The sequence below is a fragment of the Chiloscyllium plagiosum genome, unplaced genomic scaffold (genome assembly GCF_037043375.1).
Source record: "Chiloscyllium plagiosum isolate Xiang-an unplaced genomic scaffold, Cpla_swu_hap1 HiC_scaffold_7, whole genome shotgun sequence".
NCBI classification, from domain to species: Eukaryota; Metazoa; Chordata; class Chondrichthyes; order Orectolobiformes; family Hemiscylliidae; genus Chiloscyllium; species Chiloscyllium plagiosum.
In genome coordinates, this window is record NW_028270145.1 from 56,435,068 (window position 1) to 56,454,530 (window position 19,463).

General features: G+C 39.5%; 1 protein-coding gene across 3 annotated transcripts in view; it reads left to right on the top strand.

Annotated features, from left to right (window-relative positions):
- Positions 1 to 19,463, top strand: part of erich2 (glutamate-rich 2) — a 256,997-nt gene that overhangs the window by 38,558 nt on the left and 198,976 nt on the right. For all 3 annotated transcript variants that reach the window (XM_043693703.2, XM_087989049.1, XM_043693704.2), the window contains one exon: positions 8,833 to 8,869. In XM_043693703.2, the coding sequence (XP_043549638.1) occupies positions 8,833 to 8,869 (37 nt within the window). The remainder of the gene's footprint in view (positions 1 to 8,832; positions 8,870 to 19,463) is intronic.

Consider the following 19,463-nt stretch of genomic DNA (forward strand, 5'->3'; position numbering starts at 1 on the left):
CAGTGTCACGATAGAAAGACAGAAGCACTGCCTCGCGCATGCCTTTACTTTCTCGGCCATTTTTTCATGAATGGCACTGTAAAGTGAAGGGAACAAAGCACTTACTTTTCAAAAGGCTGTGTATCTAATCCTTACATTAAAAAAATCCAGTCACTGTTGCTTGAGATGCTTGTGTTTCTTTATTTTTGCCACCATTTTCACATGTTCTTCAGTGCAGGTAATCTGAATTCACTTACCTCTTTGATGTAATGTTTTTACTGGACCTTGAGATCTTGTTTTAATAATCTGAAATTTGGTAAATTGATATTCGGATAGTCGAGGTTCTACTGTACCTAGCCCTTTGGCTGCCTAACTGTTGTTCTCTGTCTCTGGGCTCCATCTCCACCTATTCAATCACTCATACCATCTTTTTCTAGCTGTTATCAGTTCTGAAAAAGGGTCACTGGACTCGAAACATTAACTCTATTTTGACTTCACAAACACTGCCAGATCTGCTGAGTTTCTCTTGCAATCCCTGTTTTGTTTGTAAATGCTGACTCTTTTTTAGATCATAATAATCATGTATCACAAAGATGCCTGAATGTTTTCCTCGTTGGTACCAATAAAAAGTTGTAGGGTCAGTTTTTAGTTGAACATTTTCATTTTTCAACAAAGTGGATGTCACTGAAAATAGCATAATTTCAAGCATCAGTCAAGTGATCGACACATTTAGAGTCATAGAGTCGCAGAGTTGTACAGCACGGAAACAGACTCTTCAGTCCAACTTGTCCATGCCAACCAGATATCCCAACCTAATCTAGTCCTATTTACCAGCATATCCCTTGAAACCCTTCCTATTCATATACCCATCCAGATGCCTTATAAATGTTGTAATTGTACCATCCTGCACCATTTCCTCTGGCAGCTCATTCCATACATGCACTGCCCTCTGTGTGAAAAAGCTGTCCCTTTTTATATCTTTTTCCTCCAACCCTAAACCTATGCCCTCTAGGTCTGGACCCACCCCCACCTCATCCTGTCCATGCCCCTCATAATTTTATTTGTTTAGTTTCCATAGTTTATTTCTGTATCTGCTCCTTTTCGAAACAAACTTTCAGCAATATCTCCGTCAAACGTATCATCAAGGGTAAATACCACGTTTATGTTCATTGATACAAAAGAAAGAAAGAGCTAAAGACATTCTAAGATCACTTTTCCAGCTGGAGGAGAGAGCACTCTAATATCCTCCAGTAAGATACAGATGTTCTTCAAAACTCCTGATACTTGGCATCACTTTTGCTTCTGGTCAGAAACAAGTACAGTTCATATCCATTTGTCCTTGATTTAATCTATGATAAGTATTTTGTCCTTACAGTGTACTATTGTGGATAAACTAAATCTGGTCTATAAAATGTAGAATGACAATCTTTGTATTTAAGCCATACATTTAGATCAATGGCACCAATCTTGTTAAACCCAAGTGTGTGTAATAAGCTATGGTGGCATCCTTTGATACTTTTGTTCACAGATTTCAAGCATCAATTCCATGCACTTCGATATTTCTGTAATGGTCCTTTAAGTGAAATGCAATCAAGATTATCTGTTCAAGTTTTGGAATGGAATTTGAAGCTACAGCCTCTAGAGAGTGCAAGAGAATTACCAAAGAAACAGTCTGATATTCTTTTCTATTACAGCAATAAAATGCTATACTGTGGATTCTGGAAACCTGCAATAAAAACAGGAAGTGCAGGAAATACTCAACAGTTCTGGCTACGTGTGTGGAAAGAGGAACAGAGCTAATGTTTCAAATCCAATATAACACTTCTTTGGAACCCCAGCATTCTGAAAAGGAGAATCATATTGGATTCCATTTCTGTTAGCTTCATATACTTCAACCACACCTACAGCAGGATGGTTTAACCTTCAACAAGTAGAATGAAAACATGTAACTTTAAGGCAACTTGCTTTTTAATCTGATTCTGATTGCCTGATGGGGAAAATACTTGTGCAATGCTCTGATGAGAAACTCTGGTACTGTGGAGATACCAATAAATATTTTAACTAGGGGAACCACCAATCCATTGATCTTCCAAAAATAATCACTTTATCATGTGCTATGTCAATTTTACTTTGCGCCTATTTAATAGAAGATTCATTCAGCAGCATAGCGATCTCAGTAGAGATTATATTAATACTTTTAAAATGACTGACATCAGCTACTTTACATGGAATTATAACCTCAGGAATATTTTTCAAGGCAGCAGATGTCTCTCTTTCCAAGAACTGAACATTGGTTGAAACCAATAGTCTGATAATATCGGACAACTCAATACTATCCAGCAGTTTAAAAGCTGGTGCTGATCACAGTATTAAAATGAAATTAATCTTTGATGCAATCTTTTAAAGTTCATTTTATATTTTTTCCATAGTATGCCTGTCTATTGAAGATCTTTTGAAGATTGTTCTTAATCATAATGGTCAACCAGGTTCATTGGCCATATGTCTAGATTAGAGTGATGCTGGAAAAGCACAGCAGGTCAGGCAGTATCCGAGGAGCAGGAAAATCGATGTTTTGGGCAAAAGCCCTTCATCAGGAAGAAGACTCTGGTTTCCAGCATCTGCAGTCCTTGTTTTTATCTCATTGGCCATATGGTTTACTCCTGCACTTGTTTATACTTTTATGTTGGCCCTCTGCTACCATGTTATAATCCAGAAAATAAGTTGGTGAAGGATAGAACTGGAGCCAATCATTTATGCACTGATATATATGACAAGAGTTACAAACTCCACAGTGCTGTGGTTAGTTTGATCCTTTCTGCAGTTTGTGCTTTCATCCACAATGGGAGCAAGAACCTTGTACCTACTGGACCGAAGCTACTGATCGAAGCTACTTCACAGCTATGTTCTGGATTACCATTCCTGCTTCACTCAATTAATCTAATTGCCGACTAAAACACAATATTGAGAGTGTATTGCTGGAAAAGCACAGCAGGTTAGGTAACATGCGAGGAGCAGGAAAATCGACTTTCATCAGGAATTGACACTATGTTCAGTAAGCTCTCCCTGCTTGTGATGTGTTGCAGCATCTACAGCTCAGACTCCAACTCATCAATTTTAAGCTAAAGTTCCGTGAGCAGCCAACACTTACTGCAGATGTGGTCACCATTGTCTGCAATGGCATCCACCAGTTCCCACATAATACAGCTGCAACACATTATCTGCCCAGCAATCTCTATTTAATAAGTTAATTTGCATGTTATATACTTTAAAGGTGAATTTTTGAACTGTACTCTTCAGCTGTAATGATTCCTGCTTTAAATCATTTGGCCAATGAAATGAGACATCCAACAATCAACATAGTAGAATCTTCTTAATGAATATTCATGATCATTCATTGAATATCATGTGCTTTTCACCTAGAAAAACAGATGAACAACACCAGCTGTCTGAGACCAGTTAGATGTGAAAAATTGCACAGCCCATGACCATGGAGGTGCAGTTAGGGTGGACCATATGGGCCAGAAAGATGCATGGGCAAGAATGATTTGGCGATGCCAGTGTTGGACTTAAAACTCACTCAACACCAGGTTATAGTCCAACATGGAACCAGCTGATCAAGGAGCAGCATTCTGAAAGCTAGTGCTTCCAAACAAACCTGTTGGACTATGACTGGTGTTGTGTGATTTTTAACCATGGACAAGAAGACATAGCTTTAACAGTGACCATTAACCTATGTTACCTGGTACCAGTTCTTACAAAGGCAGAGGTTGCCCCTTGCCAGCCCTGATTTGTCACCAGGTACAAAACATCCCAGAACTCTGTGGCCTGTGAAACTCCACATGTAGCCCCCTGAGAGCACCAGTCAGCTACACCAGATTGGACAGGGAATTAAGATCCTTAATGCCTGGCAGGTCTTGCCACAAAACTCTTAAGAGCATCCTTTTTAGACAGATCAAGAGAGTTCAGAACCCTGAAATAGGCTGGGCTTGGGCACTGATGACTTCCAGATCAGAGACCAGGGATCCATCGGCAGCCAATAATCCTGAAATTCTTATATATTTTTGCCTTCATTCCAGTTCCTGGTCCTGAAAGAAAAAACCCAACATCCAAATGGACACTTCTGAGGATGTGGGCTGAAAATGTGTTGCTGGAAAAGCGCAGCAGGTCAGGCAGCATCCAGGGAACAGGAGAATCGACGTTTCGGGCATAAGCCCTTCTTCAGGCTTATGCCCGAAACGTCGATTCTCCTGTTCCCTGGATGCTGCCTGACCTGCTGCGCTTTTCCAGCAACACATTTTCAGCTCTGATCTCCAGCATCTGCAGACCTCACTTTCTCCACTTCTGAGGATGTAACAAGCTAATGGTCCATCAGCACATCCTTCATTTCTTCATACATCTTCTGCAAATGTGTGGCAATGACTGCCTGTCAGAGGCGGAATTCCAAATTGACTACCTTTTGCTTCTTTCTCCAGTCAGCCCAAATTCAACAGAGCAATTCCCAAAATTGCTTATTCTCGAGCAGCTCCATTGTAAAATGCCAGTATGCAAACCTTGTCAATACTTGTAAAAGCAGAAGCTGTGTCTTCAACAGGTAATGGTCCAAGTATATATTTGGTTACAAGATCATAGTCAGGAAGCAGGCAACATGTACCTGAGAAATGCAGAGGTGGTTAGTTCTATTCCATCCTTCAGATTTCACAAAAGAAAATGTACGAGTGTCAAAATAGGGATTTTGCCCGATCACCAATTTGAATGCTGTCTGCCTGTGCCAAGCACCAGAGCTTTCCTCTTCTATTGCACTTGAAATTTTGCCACCCATCCGTTCCCCACCCCCCCACCCCAGCCCCTCCAAAAATGATGTACACTACGTCAATAGAGTCAAGATGAGAGAACACATCTTCAGCAGAGCGGATTTGTTGCTCACTGGCCTGGCAGTGAACTTGTAGATGAGCTAAAACAGCACTTTCCCCAGAAAAATGGTCAGAAAAGGGCCATGTGATTCATCGGGTCTGCCTGTCAAAATGAGCCACCAATCTATTCTAATCCCATTTTCCAGCAATTGACCCCTTTCTCATGCTTATTCTCTTTACAGAAAAGCAGTTACACTGAAAGATCAGACCAACTGAGTCCCTTAGGCACTCCACCACTTGGCTGTCCAAAGTACCAGAGGTTTCCTCTTCTAATGCACTTGAAGGTTTGCCAACCCATCCCTTGCCCACAACACCTCCAAGAATGATGTACACAACATCAGTAGAATCCAGATGAGAGAACACATCTTCAGAGAAGTGCATTTGTTGCTCACTGGGCTGGGAATTGTACTTGTAGATGAGTTAAAATAGCACTTTCCCCAGACAAATGGAGCAATGTCCTTTAGTGTCAAAGAAGTCTACAGTATAGAAAAAGGCTAAGCGGTCCATCGAGTTTGCCGGTCGGAATGAGCCATCCACTTACTCATACTTATTCTCTTTACAGAAAAGCAGTTAGACCTAAAGATCAGAGCCAGCCTTAAAGTCCACTTGAATTTCATTGTGGTAACCCAGGCATTAGCTCAAAGCTCCTGAGTTTGATAGGGGTTGATGGGAGGTTCAGTAGGGGACACGAGGGCCATTACCACCTCACTGAGGATGGGCTTCAATCATCTCTAGCCCTTCATGGAGCTATCTCATTTGGAACATATCTGCCAGCATTTTCTCTGTCACTATCTCATTCACTGGTGTGATGATAGTAGGATCCTGTATGAGTTGCACCAGAGGGTCTGGGCCAGAAGGTAGTAGGAGAATAGGGCCTCATTCAGCCTCAAGATACAGGAATTGGAATGATAGGAACATTAGTGACATCATTCTTGGCTACTTGGGGTTTTTTTCATGTCCCATCTCTTCACAGGTGTGGTCCTACAAAATGTACTGCTTGTTTTATCTGGTTCACTTACAGAAAGCTTGCTAAAAACCAAGCTGAGTTGGAAGAAAACTTGCTAATAACAAGCTGCTCAGCTAATCTTTCTCATTTCTGAAAAGAAAAATCTTCTTGTCGGTGCAGGGTGAAATCTATTTGTTATTTTGAAAAATGTGATTGTTTTCAATCTTAAGATTGTATTTCCTAAGCTGTGTCAGTAAGACTTCAGAGATAAGCTTATGTGTTTAGTGATTTGACCACACCATGCAGAACTCAGAACAACAGCCTCTGGAACATATCACAGTTTACCCATTTGAGTCTTAGAGCAGCCCATGGGCTAAATTCATTTTTCAGAAAACCCACCTCTGCACAGAAATCTGTTTTTTTTTTCTCTCCTTTTTCTGAAAAGTGAGCATGTGTTTGTATGTGTTGGAGTTATTTAAAGAATGCTTCTATATTACTGATTGCATATGTTAACCAATTATTGCAGTTTTATTGAATACATTTTGCTTTCATAAACCAATAATTGTGTTTCTTAAGAAACTTGGATCATAGATTTGCTATTTAAAACTTGATATAGTTAAGGTATTTAATTGATCATCTTGATAACTGGAAAACTAATTGTTATTTAATTCTGTAACTAGTAGAGCTGGGTTAAGAGTGACAGTGCATTCCTCCAGCCTCGGTTCTAACAGTTTGTAAAAGCATAGTGAATGCTTTATAAAAGCTCAATCAAGATTGATATCCTAATATGTTGAAACAAGGCGGAAGAAAGTGGATTCCTGGCACTGAGCTGAAAGGCTTTTGTTTAATTATTAGAAGTATCAATTTTTATAAAGCTCCATGAAGAGATACCACGTGATTTGATAATCTAGACCCCAATCTTATTTGCCGAATGCATTGCACACCAATAATTTAACACAAGATTTTTGGCAAAAAGTGAAGTTGAAAGTAGGTAAAGCTGGAGATAAGCAAATCTACTTCCCTAAATTTGGTCTCACACTGAATCGCATTACTGTAGACAAGGCTGTGCCCAGCATTCACATTACACACTGAAGCTGTGCACAGAGAGTACAACAAACCTGCTTTACTTTGGATTAATTCTTCAATCAAAATTGCTTGGTGGAATTTAATACCTTTCTTCAAGATAAAGCACTAGTGGGGACAGTTTGGAGGATGAGAAGGTTCATGCTGAAAGGAAGTAGGAGAGACCAGAACTGGAGGACACAGTTTACAAGTAAGAGATTTTCCATTGGGATGATGAGACATAGAGAATTGTTTTTCTCTCCGAAGATCACGAATCTTTAAGGTTGTATTCCCCACAGAGGTAGGTGGAGCAGATTCACTGTACTGTATACTTTTTTAAACCAAAATTAGATAGATTTCTGACCAACAAGGGAATTGAAAGGTATGGGAAGTAGGCAGAAGAGTGAAGTTGAGGCCTCAATCTGTTTGGCTATAATCTTACCAACTGCTGGAACAGGTTTGAGGGACGAAATAATGTATTCATGCTCCTTATTTATATGATTTTGTTGTCATATCTTATCTTACCTTATCTCTGCATTACCTTTAAGACTTGCCTTACTGTTCTTCTGTACTTCAATTGGTCTCTTGTTCATGCCCTTTGCCCCTATATTGATGGCAAAAACTTCCTTCAGTTTACTGTCTAGAAATTCCTCCCCAAAGTCCCACTGCCCCTTCATTTTTCCATCTACCCTCAATAAACATTTTGAATCCTATCTTAAGGTTAAAGCTTTTCAACATCAATCATTGAGTCATAGAGTCATTAAGATGTACAGCACGGAAACAGACCCTTCAGTCCAACCCGTCCGTGCCGACCGGGTATCCCAATCCAATCTAGTCCCATCTGCCAGCACCTGGCCCATATTCCTCCAAACCCTTTCTATTCATATACTCATCCAAATGCCTTTTAAATGTTGCAATTGTACCAGCCTCCACCACTTCCTCTGGCAGCTCATTCCATACACGTACCACCCTGTGCATGGAAACGTTGCCCCTTGGGTCTCTTTTATATCTTTCTTCTCTCACCCTAAACCTATGCCCTCTAGTTCTGGACTCCCCAATCCCAGGGAAAAGACTTTGTCTATTTATCCTATCCATGCCCCTCATGCTTTTGTAAACCTCTGTAAGGTCACCCCTCAGCCTCTAATGCTCCAGGGAAGACAGCCCCAGCCTGTTCAGCCTCCCCCTGTAGCTCAAATCCTCCAACCCTGGCAACATCCTTGTAAATCTTTTCTGAACCCTTTCAAGTTTCACAACATCATTCCGATAGGAAGGAGACCAGAACTGCATACAATATTCCAACAGTGGCCTAACCAATGTCCTGTACAGCTGCAACTCCTAATCGCTGTACTCAATACTCTGATCAGTTAAGGAAAGCATACCAAACGCCGCCTTCACTATCCTGTCTACCTGCGACTCCACTTTCAAGGAGCTATGAACCTGCACTCCAAGGTCTCTTTGTTCAGCAGCACTCCCTAGGACCTTACCATTAAGTGTATAAGTCAGTCTTCAATTTAACATTTCTTTTATTTCTTTAATTTGTATTTTTTCCCAGTAGCATGACTGTACTAAAGGTATTAAAAAAAACATACATTTTTAAACAACCTGAATTTAAAGTGCTGTGCTGCGTTATTATAAATGCATTTCCTTGTACAGTTCTCACTAACCATTCCTTCTGCTTATATTTCTGGACAGTCACTTGCATTGAACTCTTTCATTTCAATCTATTTTATTTCATATAATATTTCTTGCACACATATGTAGGATGCTTACCTTTCATCTGTTCAGCTAATTAAGATTTCTTAAGTTTCCAACAAATATAAATCACAATTTTAAAATAATTATTTAATTTGTCTCAGTTTTTGACAACTCAGTTGAATAAACAAATATTTTCAGTATCATTCTTGACAATGTCTCTTACTTCATGTTCTTTTCCAGATTCACTTATTGTGGAGCCTTTGCAAGTAATGGCACGGTGAGTAAAATAGTATACTTTCCCCCTTGTACCCAAACCTTTGGAAGAGCAGTTACCATTGTTCAGAATGATGAAATGTTTGTAGTTAAAAATCACACAACACCGGGTTAGGGTCCAACAAGTTTATTTTGAAATACAAGCTTTTGCAGCTAGGCGGGGCAGGATCATAGGACACAGAATTTAAAATAAAAATTCAAAGTGTCACACAACTGATGCAGCATATTGAACAAAGCTAGATTGGTGTTAAGTCTTTCATTACTTAAAATAGGTTGCAGGTTTCAATTCATTAATATCTAAATCCCAGAATTTCTTTCAAATCATAGTCCCAAAATAACTTAAGGTTTTATAAAAAAAAAAGTGACATCCTAGCTCAGACAATACATTAAAGGTGTGAGCTTAGAGACTGTCAATATCCCAATCTTTAGTCAGACTGGTTCTATTTCCAAAGTAGGGACTTATAAAATGTCACATGGACTAACTACCTATAGATTGTTGAACGAAATAGAATTATCTGCAAATGCAAATTCACCCCCATAGACGTATGTGTGTATGTTTGTGCACAAAACACAGAAAGCTTGTAGGTAATCGGGAAGAGTAATGGAATGTTGGGTCTCATACTCCAACGCTCTTGAAATAAAACTAGGAAAGTCTTAGCAGTCTACAAGGTTTTGGTGAGACCATCAGAGTACGGTGAGCATTTTTGGTGTCCTTATTTAAGAAAATTGGAGGCAGTTCAGAGAAGGTTCACTAAGATGATTCCCAATATTGAGGATCCCCAATTATGAACAAAGGCTAAACAGGTTAGGACACTACTCACTGGAGTTTAGAAGAGTGAGAGGTGATCTCACTGAAACATATAGGATTCTTAAGAGGCTTGACAGGTTAAATGCTGAGACAATGTTCCCCCTCATGGGAGAGTCTTGGACAAGATAGTGTCAGGATAAAGGGGCATTAATTTAATTCTGAGATGAAAAGGAATATCTTCTCTTAGAGTGTTCAGTCTTTGGAACTCCTTGCCGCAGACAGCTATGGCAGCAGAGTTCTTGTGTATATTTCAGGCTGAGATAAATAACATTTAATTCCCCTACTGATCAATATTTTAAGGGGAGGGGCAGGAAAGTGGACTTGAGGAATGTTGGATCAGCCACGATCCTATTAAATGGCAGAGCAGACTTGAGTGGGTGAAAAGCCTACTCTTGTTCCTATTTGTTGTGGTCTTGTAGTTTTAAATGATACAAGGCATGGATCCAAGTACAGAATCTGTATCAATTGGAATACAGATTGAATAATTTGGCTTATGGTTCAGTGTATCCATGTCGCGTTGTTTCCTATTTTAGAATAAAAAGAGTGACACTGATTTCCAGGCCTAAACTCTGATTTGTGCTGTCATCCAATAAGTTTGTGTTGGGAGCAGACACCAACATTGCAATATAAATCATCAACAAGTGCTAAATGAAAATATTGTAACATTGTGTTACAAATTTAAAAATTTTTTGCCATTTGAAACCTCACGTACTGAGGAAAATGGGATTTTCCCTCCCAAAGTAAGGTTTTACCTATTATAAAATGTTGATATAGGGTTTTCCATTTTGGCATTTTGATCTTGGCTAGCTTTATAATGCATGGTGAAATAAAAAGACATATCTATATAGAACTTTTCAACTACTGAACATCTCAAAGTGCTTTTCAATCTATGAAGTATTTTGGTCAATGTTATAATTTATGAAATGTATCAGTCAGTATGTATCAGAGCAAACTTTCACAGATGGCAATATGATAATAACGGATGATATGTTAATGATTCAGATGAGGGAACTATGTAATATCTTCAAGTTTGCAGATGACACAAATCTGGATAGGAGTGTGAACTGTGAGGAGAATGCAGAGATGCTTCAGTGTAATTTGCCTAAATTGAGCGTGCAAATGCCTGGCAGATGAAGTATAATGTTAATTATTGTGAGGTTATCCATTTTGGTAGCAAGAACAGAAAGATTGATTAATATCTGAACAGTGATGGATCGAGAAAGGAGAAGGTACAATAAGACATCAATATCTTTGTACATCAGTCACTGAAAATAAACATGCAGGTCAGCAGGTGGTGAAGGGGGTAAATGGTATTTTGACCTTCATAGTTAAAGGATTGGAGTACTAGAGCAGAAATGTCTTGCTGCAGTTGTGTACAGAGCCTTGGTATTGTGTGTAGTTTTTGCCTCCTTACCTGAGAAAGGATGCTCTGGCTATGGTGGGAGTGAACAAAGATTCACCAGGCTGATTCCTGGAATGGTAGCATTGATGTATGAAAAGAGATTAGAGTGGTTAGGAATGTATACACTGGAATTCAGAAGAATGAGGGGCATCTCATCGGAACTTATAAAATTCTAACAGGACTAGATAAGGTAAATATAGGAAGGATGTTTCTGATGACTGGGGAATCCAGAACCATGGGTCACAATCTAAGGGTATGGGGTAAACCGTTCAATATTGAGATGAGGAGAAATTTCTGTCAGAGAAAGTGTTTGAGGCCATGACAATAGACAATAGGTGCAGGAGTAGGCCATTCTGCCCTTCGAGCCTGCACCACCATTCAATATGATCATGGCTGATCATCCTTAATCAGTATCCTGTTCCTGCCTTATCTCCATAACCCTTGATTCCACTAACTTTGAGAGCTCTATCCAACTCTTTCTTAAATGAATCCAGAGACTGGCCCTCCACTGCCCTCTGGGGCAGAGCATTCCACACAGCCACCACTCTCTGGGTGAAGAAGTTTCTTCCCATCTCTGTCCTAAATGGTCTACCCCATATTTTTAAGCTGTGTCCTCTGGTTCGGCACTCACCCATCAGCGGAAACATGTTTCCTGCCTCCAGAGTGTCCAATCCTTTAATAATCTTATATGTCTCAATCAGATCCCCTCTCAGTTTTCTAAACTCAAGGGTATACAAGCCCAGTTGCTCCAGTCTTGAAAACATTGAATGTTTTCATGAAATTAGATGTAGTTCTTAGCGCTAAAGGATCGGGTATGGGGAGAGGGAATAGGATGCTGAGTTGGATAAGAAGCCAGGATTTTACTGAGTGGAGGAGCAGGCTTGAAGGGCCAAATGGCCTACCCCTCCTATTATCTTGATTTTCTATTTTCTTTTCGTGATGTTGTTTGAAAGGTGAATATTGGCCAAGGGTGAATAAGGAGAACACCCTATTCCTTTTCAAAATATGATGTTTTATATACACCAATGTAGTCAATTGGACTTTGGTATATTTTTCATTCAATAGATGTCATCACCAATAATATACATTCTCTTTGTGGTGCAATGGTCAGTCTTAGGTTACTGGATGCATTAAATGTGTGTTACAAGCAAAATTATTAACTTTTAGACAGACCCAAAAATGAATATTTAAATTGGGGGGGAGGCTTGTTTAAAGCATAAACACAAAAGTAGACACACTGGACTGAATGGCCTGTACCTGTGCTGTATGTTCTATATAATTCTCTGACTATTTGAATATGGTGTGCAAATTTGAGGCATTTTCACTAAAATAAAATGCGGAAGCATTTAATGCCTAGAGGAATATAAAAGATGAATTAGTATTTTCAAAGTTATGAGGAAAATTTGTGGAGTGCAACTTGATTTTATTGCAGGAAAAAGGACAAAGGGAGAAGGTGATCTGTTTTTTGAAAAAATGCTGAATGGCTGGGATGACAGAGACATAGTTAGAACATTTAGACTAAACAGCAAATTAATAGATGAGTGAAGCAGAATCCCTTCAAAAGTTATACAGTAACAATGTTAAGTTCTTCAAAATTAGGTAATTACCTGGTGCAGAATGACATTGGAGGCTACAAGATTGGGTCTAGAGTCAGATTTTTTATTAGATTAGATTCTCTACAGTGTGGAAACAGGCCCTTCGGCCCAACCAGTCCACACCGACCCTCTGAAGGGTAACCCACCCAGACCCATTTTCCTCTGACTAATGCACCTAACACTAAGGGCAACTTAGCATGGCCAATTCACCTGACCTGCACATCTTTGGATTGTGGGAGGAAACCGAAGCACCCGGAGGAAACCCACGCAGACAGAGGAAGAATGTGCAAACTCCACACAGTCGCCCGAGGCTGGAATACGAAATAATGGAAAGAACTGTGGACACTGGAAATCAAAAACAAAAATAGAAATTGTTGGAAACGTCAGCAGGTCTGGCAGGATCTGTGGAGAGAAATCAGAATTAATGTTTTGGGTTTGAACTTACAGACCTGTTGAGATTTTCCAGCAATTACTGTTTTTAGCTCCATATAAAAATTGGGTCCTTGCTTTGGACATAGGGATTGTTATTTCTAATAGACAGCAAGTTAAGGTTGAATAGTGAGAAGTAGAAAAGGAGTCTGGAATGTTTTCCAAGTACCAATAATTAGCGGGCTTTTATATAGAACTTTATCTCTGGGAAATAAATTGATGGAAAATTCAGTCTTTTCATAACCTTTTGTACAAATATTGGACAAAAAAGAAATTCCTCATTATATATTTTATTTTAATTTTTATCACAAATATATGACATGTCAAAATATTCGAAGCTTGCCACTGTTTTTGGACTTGCTCTGAACCTAGGAAAATGGAACTTAACATTCCAATTTAAATGTTGAATGGGTTATTGGCATTGTTTTTCAAACTGTTAAGGAAGTGGAATCTGTAAGCTATCTTGCATCTTTACTTTTCTTCTTTGATAGTTTTCCATTACTATAGTTTACTCTTACTACAAAACCAATTAAAAGGAATTTTCCAGTACTAGCAATAACATAAGAGAGCTAGAACATGCTGTCCATCAGACTAAGTTGAAGGATACCCTGTTGTCAGATTTACACAGGTGAGAAACTCCCAACTTACACTGAGCCAGGCTCAGTAGGAATTCCCTTGTAACCATCCTGAATAGTTACAAGTTCCAGTGTGTGAACGCAATGAGGAAATCATGTGATAAATGAGTTAAATACCAGGAAGTAGGACGAATGAGACTAAGAGAATAACATTGTAAACTTGGCCTTCTTGTGGTGTTGTGGATGTGTCCTCAGCCCCTTGACTAGGAGGTCTGAGTTCAAGTACCACCTGCTCCAGAGACGTGCAATAACATCTCTGTAAAAGGTTGATTAGGAAAATAGTCTAATTTTTTTGTTAAACTTGTGAAAATTACGTTTGTGCAGGAAATTAGTTATTATTCCAAGCTCATGTGTTCTGTTTTCACTGGAATGAGTCCAGTGTGCTCGGAGCAGTGAAAAATGCTTCCTATCTCTTATCATGTTTTCCTTTGTCCTTTCAGAAAGGTTGGGAGAAGGAAATCAGAAAACTATAAATAAGTTAACCTTTCTTTTCAGAGAATTCCTAAAGTCTATAATTGAAGGTAGGGTGAATGAACACCTTGGAATTTTCATCAGAGATAGCCAGCATAGATTTTTCAAAGGGTAGGTCAAGCCTAACAAATCTGCTCATAGTTTTTGAAATTCTGGCCGTACTAATGTACAGAGAATGTTTATATTATTCTAGATTCGGAGATGCCAGTGTTGGACTGGGGTGTACAAAGTTAAAAATCACACAACACCAGGTTATAGTCCAACAGTCGCTCCGAAAGCTAGTGTGCTTCCAATTAAACCTGTTGGACTATAACCTGGTGTTGTGATTTTTAACTTTATATTATTCTAGGCATTAATTACATGGATGTCCAGAAGGCAATCCAGAGACTGTTGGCTGCCGTGAAGATCTCAGAATTGAAGGCAGATTACTGATCTATTTAGAAATTGGCAGAGTAGAGGTACCCAGAAAGTAGCTAATGATGAGCAGGTACTCTAATTGGCAGGATGTGACGAGTGGTGTCTTGCAAGGGTCAATGTTGGATCTCAGCTATTCATTGACCCATTAATTATTTGGTCATTGCAATAGAAATCCACATATTTAAATTTCCCAATGATACAATACAAGTCATATTTCAGCTATACAAAGCCCTGGTTAGCCTTCATCTGGGCCACCAGCTTGGCTGTATTGCCCAACTCAGGCTGTCAAGATCCAGAACTTCATGAAATTGTCATTCATACTTATTTGAACTGGATCCAATGGAAGGCAAGAAGTTTAATTTCCAAAGCTCGAGCCACTGGACAGAATCTAATTTAAACACTAAGACAAGTAAACAAGCACAAGGACACATACTAAGGAATTACATGAGGGTGATTCCTAATTACTTCCTTTAACTTAGGAGAAAGAACAAAAGGAAGTGAGAAAGAGATGAAAAGAGTGAACCTGAGGGAGGATAGTGCTGATGGCCCACACAGCAGAGAGTTAGTGGGGAGAGAGTCAGCCTGACCAAAAACAGTGTCAGGAACCCATAGCTGAAAGTGGCAGTGGGTGGTCAGTTGGAGTCAGGAAGCAATAGAGCCTGAAGGAAATAGTGTTGGAGACCAATATTAACCATGATTTGGAGATGCAGGTGTTGGACTGGGGTGTACAAAGTTAAAAATCACACAACACCAGGTTATAGTCCAACAGGTTTAATTGGAGGCACGCTAGCTTTTGGAGCGACGCTCCTTCATCAGGTGATAGACTATCATCTGATGAAGGAGCGGTGATAGTCTATCGCCTGATGAAGGAACGTCGCTCCGAAAGCTAGCGCACCTCCAATTAAACCTGTTGGACTATAACCTGGTGTTGTGTGATTTTTAACCAATATTAACAGCAGGGATCAGTGGAAGGCAGAAAGGGTGAACTGTACAAGTCAGTGGTAGACAGAGAAAGTGAACCTGCAGGAATCAGGGAGAGACAAAGTGTGTGAATGTGGAGGAAGTCAGCAGAATACAGAGAGAATGAGTGCGTGAAGTCAGTAGGAGAGAGAGAGAGAGAATTAATCTGTGAAAGTCTACAGGGGAGAAAGAAAGAAACCTGTATCAGTCAGTGGAAGACAGTCTGGAAACAATGGGAAACAGAGCAAACGTCATGAGAACAAATCAACAAAATGAAAGAGAATCATTGCATTAGATTAGGTAAGTACTTAGTTGTCTGGAGACCCTGAGGTGATTAGTATGCTGGATTGTTTTATAGAGAGATAGCATGGTGCTCCTTCTGCTGTGTAGTTTGTTTTTGAGCCATTATGACTCTACGGCTTGACCTGTAACTCTTTTTAGGGCCAGGTACTGCGATGGATGGGTGCTAAAAGTGTCACAGTCAATGTGTTTCCCAACTCCATCTTCTCTCCATTTTCCTGAATCAGCTGTGTTACAGTGAGTTGTCAATTAGAGTCATTAGCTGTCCCACAGGATTCCCTCCAACAACTTGCCCACCACCGACATCAGGCTCACTGGTCTATAATTCCCTGGCTTGACCTTACCACCCTTCTTAAACACCACCTTAGCCAACCTCCAGTCTTCCGGCACTTCACCTGTGACTGTCAATGATACAAATATTTCAGCAAGAGGCCCAGCAATCACTTCTCTGGCTTCCCACAGAGTTCTAGGGTATACCTGATCAGGTCCTGGGGATTTATCCACTTTTATGCGTTTCAAGACATCCAGCACTTCCTCCTCTGTAATATGGACATTTTGCAAGATGTCACCATCTATTTTCCTACAGTCTATATCTTCCATATCCTTTTTCACAGTAAATACTGATGCAAAATACTCATTTAGTATCTCCTCCATTTTCTGCGGCTCCACACAAAGGCCGCCTTGCTGATCTTTGAGGGGCCCTATTCTCTCCCTAGTTACCCTTTTGTCCTTAATGTATTTGTAAAAACCCTTTGGATGCTCATTAATTCTATTTGCCAAAGCTATCTCATGTCCCCTTTTTGCCCTCCTGATTTCCCTGTTAAGTATACTCCTTAACAAATTCCTCTCCATCTAAACCTTTAATACTATGGCAGTCCCAGTCTATGTTTGGAAAGTTAGAATCCCCTACCATAACCACCCTATTATTCTTACAGATAGTAGAGATCTCCTTACAAGTTTGTTTCTCCATTTCCCTCTGACTATTAGGGGGTCTATAATACAATCCCAATAAGGTGATCATCCCTTTCTTATTTCTCAGTTCCACCCAAATAACTTCCCTAGATGTATTTCAGGAATATCCTCCCCCAGCACAGCTGTAATGCTATCCCTTATCAAAAACACCACTCCCTCTTCTCTTGCCTCCCTTTCTATCCTTCCTGGAGCATTTGTAATTAAAGTAATACAGCCATTTAAAATATGTTAACTGAGGTCTCATACAATTTACCAGTTGGTCTCCACGTTTCAGAGGTGGCGGGGCTTGTTAGCTGTCTGGGTGTGGAAATGTTTGGCAGACTGGGGAGGACTAGCACCAAGAGCCTTCCTGTCGGCCTGATGCAGTAGCAGCTACAGTCTGCCCTCCCCTCCCAATTCTTCACACCATCTCCAAAACACATACACATACATATATACACACAATTGCACAAAATCACAAACCCCTGCTATCAGTAGTGGCCTAGTTATTAAAGCCATTTTAATTTTAGAGAAGTTGGCAAGGGGATGGCTCCATTTGGAAGCATCATTCTTGCAAATACCTTTCACTGCACCCTGCTTTATTTAATGACAGGTCTTCCAGCTTTGAGTGCCCTCCCACTATCCTTATTGGAATGGTGATCCTGTCCTCTGTCACAAATTATCTGTTTAAAGCAAAGTCACATTGATCAACTCTTCCTTACAGTATGAGCTTTTGACCCCCACTTGAGCCTGGTGATGAAGTTCAGCAGCCCACAGGACAAATCCTGCCTGAAAACGTTAGCTATTGCAATCATATGGAATGGAATTATTGGAATAATCTTTATCTGGATTTGATGTAAATACTTATTTTTAATTAAAACAAGACCAATAACATTGGATTGAAGGAAGGCAATCAGATGATAGTTGTAATGACAGTGGTACTAAACTTTGCAATATTCATGGAAAGCACAATTCAGACAAAGCACTGTTGGGAGAGTTGTTTTGTAATATCTCAATCAGTCCAACTTGTTGGGCCGAAGGGCCTGTTGCCATACTGTAGGTAATGTAATCTAAAATCTAATCCTATGTAGGCCAGACCAGATAAGAATGGTAGATTTCCTTCCATAAAGGACATTAGTGAAGCAGATGTGTTTCCCCTCCAACAATTAGCAATGGTTTCATGATCACCCATTATTAATTCAATAAATTGAATTCAAATTCTACCATATGCCATGGATAGATTCAAACACGTGTCAGCAGGAACATTATCTGGATCTTGTCTCGTGATAATACCACTAGGCCATCACCTCCCCTATTTATGTTCATCTATTTCCATCAGAAGATAAGTAGATAGCCCAAGGAGACTCCGCTCACTTGCAACTTAAATTTCCTGCTGCTCTTCTTTTTATTGTGCCTTACTTGGGGGCTAAATCGATGTTGGGGTTCTCCTGAACTAATATTCAAAGATAATAATAAATATTGAATGAACTAATGTGGGATGACAATTTAAGAAAGCACCTTAAAATCTTAAAACTGGGCAGTATGTAGTTTGGTGATCTTAAGTCGCCATAATATACAACATATATACAGTGTCTTAACTTATTGTCAATTGTTTTCTGATGATACTGGAGTAATGATGCCTTAAAAGAAAATTATGTCTGTTTGTGAGGCATGCTTGTCTCTTTATCATTTAAAACTCACAAGATCCCTAAGTTTAATTTGCACTCAGTAAGATGCTGATTGAAATGAAATGTTGTCTGATATTTTAATCTAGTTCTGAATATTAAACTTGGCTGACTTATGTTCCAATTAATAACACACAATATAAGGACTGATTTGCCTTTATTTGGAGGATGATCATTGTGCTGTTATATCTAGGGTGCAATGTATTTTATAATAATGTTAGAAATTTTAATATAAAAGTTATATATCAATATTGGCATTGTTTGAAAAGAAGCTTCTTGATTATTTTTCACCAAAGAAAATTAATTAATGCATTATTTTTTAAATATCTAGCTTTGGACATCAGCTTGTGAATTTTTTATTAACTTAAGCATTTTCAGTGTTTGCTCTATAATGTTGATTTCCCCACATTACTACAGCTACTGATCTGTGCAGCTACACCCTCACTTCCATTTTTGATACCATAGGCCCCATTAAAAGTATTATTGTCTTTCACTCTGACCACCCTCTCTGATAGAGTCCTAATTTTTGTTCCTTTACGTTGAAGGAGTAAAGACGTGAAAGGCTATAGTGGACAATTAGTCTTGCCATTCACTATTAGATGAGTCCACATGAAGTGCTGTATGACCAGCTCTTGTTTGCCGAAACGTTTAACTATTCCAGGGTCATGCTGGAATGCAAAGTAACTCCCACCATGGTTTTTTTAATGCAAATTGTTTACTTAAAACCCTTTCTCCATCTTTTATGCCCTCTCCCACAACAAGTATAAGGAGCTCATGGACTATTTTGTTTTATGCAGGGAGTAGTTAGGATATGGGATGCACTCCTTGACAAGGAAGAAGGGATCGAGGCAGTAGAAGTGTAGTTGTTTCACAGGGCCAGCACACGTTCATGGTTCAAATGGCTTCCTTCTGTGCTGTAATAAATATAAGATGCTATCTGCAAGC